Here is a 9,764-nt window from a genome sequence, read left to right as displayed (position 1 = left end):
GAATTTCGGCAATATTTAGCAAAGGTGGGACGGAAAACTTATTTTCGAAATTCCGATTACACAGACGTTATCAAAATCACTATTTTTTATTTTTTCATTATTTTAAATGGATTTTTGTATAAAGGGTATTTGTTTCTGTTTATAATAAACTCATGCCTAAGCGCCACTGGGGTGCACAAAATATACATTCCCACAAGAAAGTTAATTATTGAAAAAAAAAACAGAAAGCAAAAGCGAAATTTACACAGTACCACTGACTTTTATTTTGTAATAGCGGCTCAACCCGGAAAACTTACCTGTTCAGTACGTCTCTCAATGTTGTAAACCTAAACCTTACCTTTTTAAAGATTTACATTATAAAATTATTTTTAATATAATTATAATGGTGTTAAGCAAAGACCTGAGCCACAGTTATCACAAGACAGGTATTTAAAAGGTATAAAACTCATTCCTAAAACGTTATCTTTAAATCAAAGATATTAACTGTTATGTTTACTACAGCGAATAATATTTATAAAATAAAATATGTACATTTTAAGTCGTTGCGATCAAAAATGTATCAGAAAGAGTTTGAACGATGGAGAATTTTATACCGGAAGTGCGTGTTAGCCATTAAGCTATGCAATGCAGAAGATCGTAGTCTATCATCTAGTAGTTTTGTTAAGTAATCTTTACTTTTTTAAGCTGTATTTTGTGTACATGTGCTGTAATGTTTTAAGCGAGCACGGAGCAAGTTGATAAGTTTGTTTGGATTCACTTATCAAAAACACAGGAAGTTTTGCATTTGTTTATTGTGATCTGACAGAGAGCAGATCAGTAGTAAATCACTCGAAACTTAACTGTTGTTGAGCTGTTTTCTGTGTCTCTTTGTCCATGCAGTAAAATGTCAGAAACCAGTTTTTTAGTGTCTGAGGATCAGTTCAGCTGTTCAATCTGTTTGGATTTACTGACGGATCCAGTGACCATTCCCTGTGGACACAGTTACTGTATGAGCTGTATTACAAACTGCTGGAATCAAGATGATCAGAAGAGAAACTACAGCTGCCCTCAGTGCAGACAGACCTTCAATACAAGACCTGATTTAAATAAAAATGTGGTGTTTGCTCAGATGGTGGAGAAGCTGAAGACCACAGAAATGTGTGGTAGACCTGGAGATGTAGAGTGTGATGTTTGCATTGGGAGGAAACGCAAAGCTGTCAAGTCCTGTCTGGTGTGTCTTGAATCTTACTGTCATACTCATTTTGAGTGTCATGAGGTTTCTCGTTCCAGTAAGCGCCATAAAGTAACCGATGTGACAGGAAGACTTCAGGAGATGATCTGCTCTCAACATGACAGACTGATGGAGGTTTACTGTCGCACTGATCAGAGATGTATTTGTTTAATGTGTGTGATGGAAGAACACAAAGCCCATGAAACTGTATCAGCTGCAGCAGAGAGAACTGAGAAACAGGTATGAACAAATGAACAAATATATGAAATATAAATATAAAGCATAAGTGAAGCGACTGCTTAGTGCCGCGTGGCCACACGAGGGCGCACAAAAGCAGAAGAAATGACAGCTCGACTGTAAAACAGAAATTAGTTTAGAAGATTACTCACTCAAACCTTACCTGACCAGTTGAGTTATCTGTTATGAATCTGTTGAACAGAGATTACTGGAGGACAAGCAGAGAAAACTCCATCAGAGAATCCAGGAGAAAGAGAAGAAGCTTCAGGATCTAAGAGAGGCTGTGAAGATTCACACGGTGAGTTTTGATGAATAGAGAAACATAAATACTGGAAGAAGTGTTTGAGATTGAGTTTCAGTCTGATTTTAATGTTTGTTAACAGATCTCTGCACAGACAGCAGTGGACGACACTGAGAGGATCTTTACTCAACTGATCCGATCCATTGAGAGAAGACGATCTGAGGTGATACAACTGATCAGAGATCAGGAAAAGACTGCAGTGAGTCGAGCTGAAGATCTCTTGAAGAAACTGAAGCAGGAGATTGATGATCTGAGGAGGAGAAACGAGGAGATGGAGAAACTTTCACAAACAAAAGATCACATCAGTTTCCTTCAGGTAACAAAGACGGGCACTTTTTTAATGATTGAAAATCCAAATCCACTTTTGCTTGTTTAACGATGGAAAATGGTGTATGCGCCTGACACACAGTCTAAAAAGGTTGTTCTTATTCTTGTAATGGGTGTGTTTTGGGTGTAACGTGCAATAAACCAATGGGTGTCTCAGCTCTCATCCCCTTTAAAAGCCATTTTACAACATTTTACAATTACAACTCTTAAACAATAAGTCAGAATGCATGAAATAGCATTAAACCACCCCTTTAATGTTTCTAATCTTGGCAAATTTATTTTATTGATAATGTATATGTATTGTTCATGTTTTTTGTACATGTAGAGTTTTCCGTCTCTCTCTGTACCACCTGAGTCTGCAGATGGCATGACTACGAGTTTGCTTCTCTCTTTTGATGACGTGGGAAAATCTGTCTCTGAGCTAAGAGGAAAATTTGAGGATTTCTTCAAAGAGGAGATAGGTAAGATATCTACCACAGGTATATTACTGGAGATCAGTTTTAAAGTTTGCATTATGTTAAAAAAAATAAGATTCAATATGTATGTTTTTATTGATTTCTTTAGGGAATTGCATCAGAATCATTCCCTGTTCTGAACCAAGCACCAGAGATGAGATCTTACAGTGTAAGTGTTTATTAATATTCTAGATAAGAAATTAGCATTTATTTAAATGGTTTTTTTTCTAATATTTATTAAATCTATGAAATAGTGAGTTATGCCAACACAACACACACAGCTAAAAAAAGACTAAGTTAAGAAAGAAACTTACCATTATGTAATTCTGAATCCATATGCTGTTATTTTATATTTTTATTTAAAGATATAAAGCTTCATAATAAAAAACTGTTAGCTAAAAATAAACTACATTATTTAAAATGCCATACAGGTTTGGAATGACATAAGAGCGAGTAAATAATGATTTAATTTACATTATATTCACAATATGCATTTGCCAGATGAGTTTAATACAGTGCATTTTTTCTATAAATTTTTTATCATTATGTGTTGTGTTCCCTGGGATCAAACCCATGACTTTTGTACTGTTAGCGCAATGCTCTATCAACTGAGCTACAGGATTTTGCACACAATTTTAGACATTGCACACTGTCATTCATGCTTTTAGGTTTCATCATTAAAAATGCAAAATGTGTGTTTATCAGATTTCCATCCTTTCACTCTGGATTCAAACTCAGTGCATAAACGTCTTCAACTTTCTGAGGAGAACAGTGTTGTTACCTGCCCTGACACAATCCAGCAATATCCTGATCATCCCGACAGATTCGACTGTTGGCCTCAGGTGTTGTGTAGAGAGAGTTTATGTGGACGATGTTACTGGGAGATTGAGTGGAGTGGGGATGCAGGGGTGGGTTTGGCGATGTCATATAAGAGCATCAGCAGGAAGGGAAGAGGTCTCGAGTGTAAATTTGGATATAATGATCAGTCCTGGAGATTGTTCTGTACTCCAACTGTATATATATTCAGTCATAATAACAAAAACACAAATCTCCCAGTAGTCTCCAGTTCTTCTAGAATAGGAGTTTATGTGGATCACAGTTCAGGATCTCTGTCCTTCTACAGTGTCTCTGACACAATGACCCTCATCCACAGAGTCAACACCACATTCACTAAACCTCTCTATCCTGGGTTTGGGATAAATAAAGGTTCATCAGTGAAACTCTGTGATCTAACAACATAGATAAGGCAGAGACGTGCATAGAAGGTTTGTTGTAGTGGATAAAAGCTTCTACAGAAATACATTCATTTCACACAGGCATTAGAGAAAAGTCCTTGTATTTTTTTGAAAATGTTATGTAAACTTGATGATAAAGTGAGAGATCTTTTAGTGTTTATTAGGATTTGGCTCAATGTTACCATTGTGCTGAAGAGTAGAGCGTGTGTTTAAGTCAAGGAATGGGCAGTAAATTACTGATGTGATGCTGTCTGTTGTTTTGTGTCAAAGCAGTAACTCTGTAGTTTGCTCAGGATGAACTACATGAGATTTGTGGGAAAGTGATTATAACCCTATTGCACATAAAATGTTTGCAGTTTTATTTTAGAACTCACATTTGTTTTCAGTGGACTCAAATGAGTTAAGTTTACAGTAATAATAACCATATAAATATTTTTTAACTTGAATGGATCTGGCAATTGGTTTTCTAAATGAAATGAGTTTCTTCCAGAGCAGTATTACAGTAATTTAGTGTTAAATAGGGGATCGAATGTAGAACTGTAAATTAACAGTACATTGCTGGCAACCCAGCTGCCAGTAGCTTACTGTTATTTTACAGCACAATTTTTTATGTATTTGTTTTGTATACCAACCCAAATTAAGTAGTAATGAGTACTGCTTCATATTTAATATTTATGGAAGATTGCAAACATTCATGATATATATTTATATATATTTTGAACACAAAAACAACTATTTTATACATTGTCACATTATAAAATAAAACAAATGTATTATTTAAGAAAGTTATTATAAAATATGCAATGAATATATATTAAATAGTTTGGTAATACTTTACAATAAGGTTGTAATGTTAAAGGAAAACACCACAGTTTTTCGACATTTTACTATGTTTTTACCCCAACCTACACTGTCAGAAAAAAAATGGGTTAAAATTGTACCTTTTCTGTCACTGAGGTGGTACCCTCAAAGGTAGACAGAAAAGGTACAATTTTAAACCTTTTTTTCTAACAGTGTAGACGAATTAATACATCCCTATCTTTTTTCAATGTGTGCACTTAATATTTGTACAGTGTGTCGTGAATGTGTTAGCACTTAGCCTAGCTAGCCCCATTCATTCCTGGGGATCCAATCCTTGTTTTCTGTTACATGAGTAAGTGTGGTGGCACAAAATAAAACCTGGCGATTTTGTAAAGGGATAAAAAACGAAAACTATATTGTATGGCTGAACACTGAAAAAAAAAACAACTTGTAAAATTTACTTTAAAAAAACAATTTGCACTAACTTTATTTAAAAATAAAATGTACTGTTTTTTTTAAATTACAACTTACTTACTAAAATAAAATAAAATTTACTTAATAATAGATGAAAAATAATTTGTTAAATAAGTAAATGTCACATAATTATTTTTATTTTAGCAGTTAGATTTATTTTAATCATTTAGTTAAAGTCTATTACTTTTTTTAAATATTGAAGCATTGTTGTCCTAAAAATATTCAAATCTTTTTTACTGTTGTATGGTAGATTGTATTTACTGTTTGTATATGCATTAGCTAACATGAACTAATAATGAACAATACTTTTATTTATTTTTTATCTTAGATTTACTTTCAGCATTTACTAATACATTTACAAAATCAAACACTGTTAACATTAATTAATGCACCATGAACTAACAATAATAACTACTGACATTAACTAACATTTACAAAAATGTATACATGCTGAAAAACTCACATTGTTTATTCAGGTTAGCTAATTTATTTACTAATGTTAACTAATACAACCTTATTGTAAAGTGTTTCCAATAGTTTAATGTATTAAAATGCTATGTGCTGGACGTGCACTGTGAAATATAAAGATGTAAATACAAAATAAATGTCTTATTTTGAACAAGCTGGATTTTGGTTTAAATCTTGTGACCATGACTAGATAATGTACTGTTCAATAGATGTAAGATAGCTGTGTCCTCTTCACAAAGGCTTTATAACGTATGGTGTAAAATACTTCTTGGCCATACTTCATTTTTTTGTAGGCCTTAAACCAATATACAGTGGGGTCCAAAATCTGTGACAACTATAGTAAAATAGTTTTAGTTTGACATTTCTGTCTAATGTCCAGTATTTTTTACTAAAAATTATTTTGCTGAATACAAATGGAGATATTTTAAAGAATATTTCTAACCAAGCAGATCTGGGTCACCATTGGTTTCAATTGTACGAAAGATAATACAATGGAAGTGAATGGTGCCCCAGATGTGTTTGTTTATTAACATTTTATACAGGTTTGGAATAGCTTTATTTGCAAACTATTATTTTAATGATGCACAATCCCAAAACATTTATTGTGGTCAGACTTTTCGACCCCATCGCTTATCTTTCATAGAAAACACTTTAAGAAAGATTTCAAGTTGCGTTTTTATTGTTAAAATAGTAATATTTGTCAAAAAAAAGCATAAACAATAAATATACCCAATCTTTGTAAAAAAATATAACAAAAGTCATTGTTATAATCACAATGCCTTTAATAAATACATAAAAATACAAAAACCCGTATGACTTTTAAGGCACTGCCTCTGAAGTATTCTGAAATGTAATTAAACAAAATTAATTTATAATTCCTATTCTATCTGGAAAGGTAAACAGCAATTGTCTCGTTTGCTCTGTCATTACACGCGTGACAGTGGCATTTGTTTTGGGGGACACAGAACCGAGCTCGCGGTGCTCGACCTCGCGGAGCTCGACCTCCACGTGAGTCTCGTACTCGCGTCACTGTAAACGGACCCACTCGTGCCCTTACCGCCCCAGCTGCTGCAGGAGCAGCGCGCGCACAGAGCGCGCCACGAGTCTAGAGTTTTGCCGGACCACGTCCACGCACCGGACGCGATCCCGACCAACAGGCACATAAAATACTTGAGCATAAAAACTGCATAATACTGTCTCGGCGCTGTTTTCTCCGGCTGACAGGAGCACGCATGTGCGTTTTCCCACGCCTCCCGATTGTACAGTTCGTAGACATAACAGGATACGATCACAGTGGCGAGCACCGTGTACAGCACCGTAAAGACGCCGATTCTTACCATCAGCCTCTCCAGTTTGTCTGTTTTCGTGCCGCCTTGTTTAATTACGCTTCGTATCCGAAACATGGACACGAACCCGGCAAATAAAAACACAGTTCCGATCAAAAGATAAATCACCAGTGGAGCAATCACGAAGCCTCGCAGATTATCCAAATTTTGATTGCCCACGTAGCAGATACCCGCAACCGAGTCCCCGTCCACCGAGCTCAGCGCAAGCACCGCGACGGACTTTACGCTCGGTATTAGCCACGCAGCCAGGTGGAAGTACTGCGAGTAGCGCGCAATTGCTTCGTTTCCCCACTTCATCCCGGCCGCTAGGAACCACGTGAAGGTGAGAATGACCCACCAGATGGAGCTCGCCATCCCAAAAAAATAGATTAACAGAAACACAAGCGTACAAAGCGCAGGTCCTGTAGTTGCGTAATGGATGTGATCCACCTCATGGTCCTGGTTGCAAGCAACATTTTCGTGCCCGGCGATGAGTCTGATGATATACCCGGCGGACACGAACATATAGCAGGCGGACATGAAGATGATCGGGCGCTCCGGGTATTTAAACCTGTCCATGTCGATCAGAAACGTGGCCACCATGGCAAACGTGGACACGAAACACAGAACTGACCACACTCCTATCCAAAAAGTAGTGAAGGTCCTCTCTTCTTGAGAAAGGTACGGGCTGTGGCACGGCATTACGCAATTCGTAATCTGACCCGTTTTGACCCGGTTGAACAGAGGATGCCGGTCACTGCTTACAGTAACCATTGGAGCCCGACAGTGGCATCCCGGCTCACAGGAAGTCGATCCGAATCCAGGCAATTTATGTTTACCACCCGGCGCGCGTCCATTATTGCTTTTAGTCCTCCGGTTGTTTGGTTTCCCCGGGCGGCTCGTCGGTTTTGCAGCAGCCGGTGACGCTGTTGTTATATCAGTCCTGTTGTAGTCCATACACAAAGTGTTTTGATCCCCCTGCAAGGGCAGCAGATCGCACCTCATTCGGTCCGGCCACGGGAAACCGTACTGGCGCATTAACGGCGCGCACCCAGCTCTCGCCCGCTCACACACGCTCCTGCACGGCGGCAGTGGCTTTTTGTAATCCTCCAGACAGATAGGCGTGTACAGGCTGCAAAGAAAGAAGCGCATGTCCGGGGAACACTGGATCTCCACGAGCGGCCAGAACTGATGCACCTCGAGCCCAGCCTCGTCCTGCGTGGCATGCTTGAACTGGTTGGGCATGTACGTGTAGTTGTATCCGATTCCTCTACACAGCGGGACGGAAATCTCCTGACAGATCGGCTCTCGAGCGCGCACGGAGCTCCACAATAGCAGGACACAGATTGGGTACCAGTAGGATCCCTGCACTTGGAAGCCCATCCTTGGTCACAGTTGCGCGCACCTCCCGGTCTTCTAAATAAAGCAGGATGCGCATGCATGTGTTCAGTAGCTGTCCGGTTAAAACGCAGTCATCCTCTGGCAAACAGGTACATGCTGATGTCTGGAGTGCAACACTTACGATTGTCTACCTACACGCTGAGAGAAATATCAGGTTGCACATCTGGACCACATCCGACTTGCGTTACTCATAAATAGGTGAACTATCAAATAGCGAGGAGTCTGTGTATTTATACAGAGGGAAGAAGCGTTACGCCCCTTTCTATCAATGCCCAATCACAGCACTTATGGGGCGAGATCTGACTGGTGATAATCATGCATCCCACGAGTTGTCTTAAGTAAATGTTTGCATTGCCTACGGTTTGTATGTCTTAAATTATTTTACTTCTGTTTATCCCCCACCCTCTGTCTAAACATTGAGTCTGTAACTGTAAACAAGTATCACGACATGTTTAGATTGTCCTGATCCTCCCAGAATATCTATCTGAAAAAATGTCATTATTACGCAGCTGAATTCCCATTTTGGCTGTATTTAAATGGATTTTAAAGGAAGTAGAACTGTGCGTAATACTTTCAAGAGATACAAAAGCAATAACATACCACACAATTTTATAGTAAAACAAAAACAACAAAATCCACGCTGATGTTTGCACAAGTTTGCACAATGCCCATCCACTTTCTTAGAAAAATCAAAGGTTGTCCATTAAGAACATTTAACTTCCTGTTGCACAAAAGGTTCTTTGTAGTGGAAACCCTTTGACTTTTATGATGAACAAAACAAATCGTTCTTCAATGGCATCGCTGTGAAGAACCATTATACAACCTTTAATTGAGGGTAAAATGTTTATTGGCACTTAATACTCCTAAACATAGTATATAATTTAAAGCAAGACACTACAAATAATATAATAGAACCATATATTTTTCTTATATCTATTCTGCTTTTTTGTCTTTCTAGAGAAATACATTAACTGAATTTTGAGTTAAGTTTCCATTTCGGATTAAAGTTTTCCCATACTTTCTGGTTCCACTACAGGTGCTTACATTCACATGGACAGAAACAACAGCGCGCATTCAGACACGCACGCGAAGTTTTCTCTGTTGCCTCGTGCGCGTGTTCTTGATGAAGCGGAATGGGCTCGACGGGGGGCAATTACCGTACAAACTGCCACGAGCTGGGTGGCGCTGCATTGTTTTCCTGGCCTCAATAGATTTTGGTCAAAAACAAGCTAATGACAAAAAAAGACTGGGACTGAGTTATTTTTTTAAAAGTCAAATTCTGTTTATAAAGCTTGCACAAAAAGTCACTGAACATTGGCACTGATCTTGCCTCGGATAAAATATTTCACTAAACACATCATAGCAAAACATTTAATTAATGAGTAAACAATATCAGGCAAATAGCAAAGATAATGTTAAAGGTCATTAATTCATTGTACACAAGAAACACATTAACATTTTAAAGCAACCATCAACACGTTTACATTAAGGCATTTAGTAGATGCTTTTATATAAAGTGACTTACAAAAG

General features: G+C 37.8%; 2 protein-coding genes across 3 annotated transcripts; one reads left to right on the top strand and one right to left on the bottom strand.

Annotated features, from left to right (window-relative positions):
• The first annotated feature begins 291 nt into the window (after positions 1–291).
• Positions 292–4,286, top strand: LOC135744296 (E3 ubiquitin/ISG15 ligase TRIM25-like). Of its 2 annotated transcripts, XM_065262322.2 has the most exons (7): positions 292–436; positions 880–1,450; positions 1,650–1,745; positions 1,831–2,064; positions 2,401–2,536; positions 2,640–2,699; positions 3,236–4,286. In XM_065262322.2, the coding sequence occupies exons 2-7, from the start codon at positions 884–886 to the stop codon at positions 3,769–3,771; spliced, it is 1,629 nt and encodes a 542-aa protein (XP_065118394.1). In that variant the 5' UTR covers positions 292–436; positions 880–883; the 3' UTR covers positions 3,772–4,286. The 2 variants fall into 2 exon arrangements, with proteins under 2 accessions (XP_065118394.1, XP_065118395.1); XM_065262323.2 differs by lacking the exon at positions 292–436 and having other exon boundaries at positions 644–1,450.
• A 2,009-nt stretch (positions 4,287–6,295) lies between these two features.
• fzd8b (frizzled class receptor 8b) lies at positions 6,296–8,883 on the bottom strand. Its single transcript, XM_065262256.2, has one exon. It carries the CDS (start codon positions 8,214–8,216, stop codon positions 6,435–6,437), a length of 1,782 nt encoding a protein of 593 aa, XP_065118328.1. The 5' UTR covers positions 8,217–8,883; the 3' UTR covers positions 6,296–6,434.
• Between the last annotated feature and the right edge of the window lie 881 nt (positions 8,884–9,764).

This window comes from Paramisgurnus dabryanus, chromosome 6, assembly GCF_030506205.2.
Source record: "Paramisgurnus dabryanus chromosome 6, PD_genome_1.1, whole genome shotgun sequence".
In the NCBI taxonomy this organism is placed as follows: domain Eukaryota; kingdom Metazoa; phylum Chordata; class Actinopteri; order Cypriniformes; family Cobitidae; genus Paramisgurnus; species Paramisgurnus dabryanus.
The sequence above is the reverse complement of the archived record's forward strand: the minus strand, read 5'-3'. Positions and strand labels throughout refer to the sequence as shown.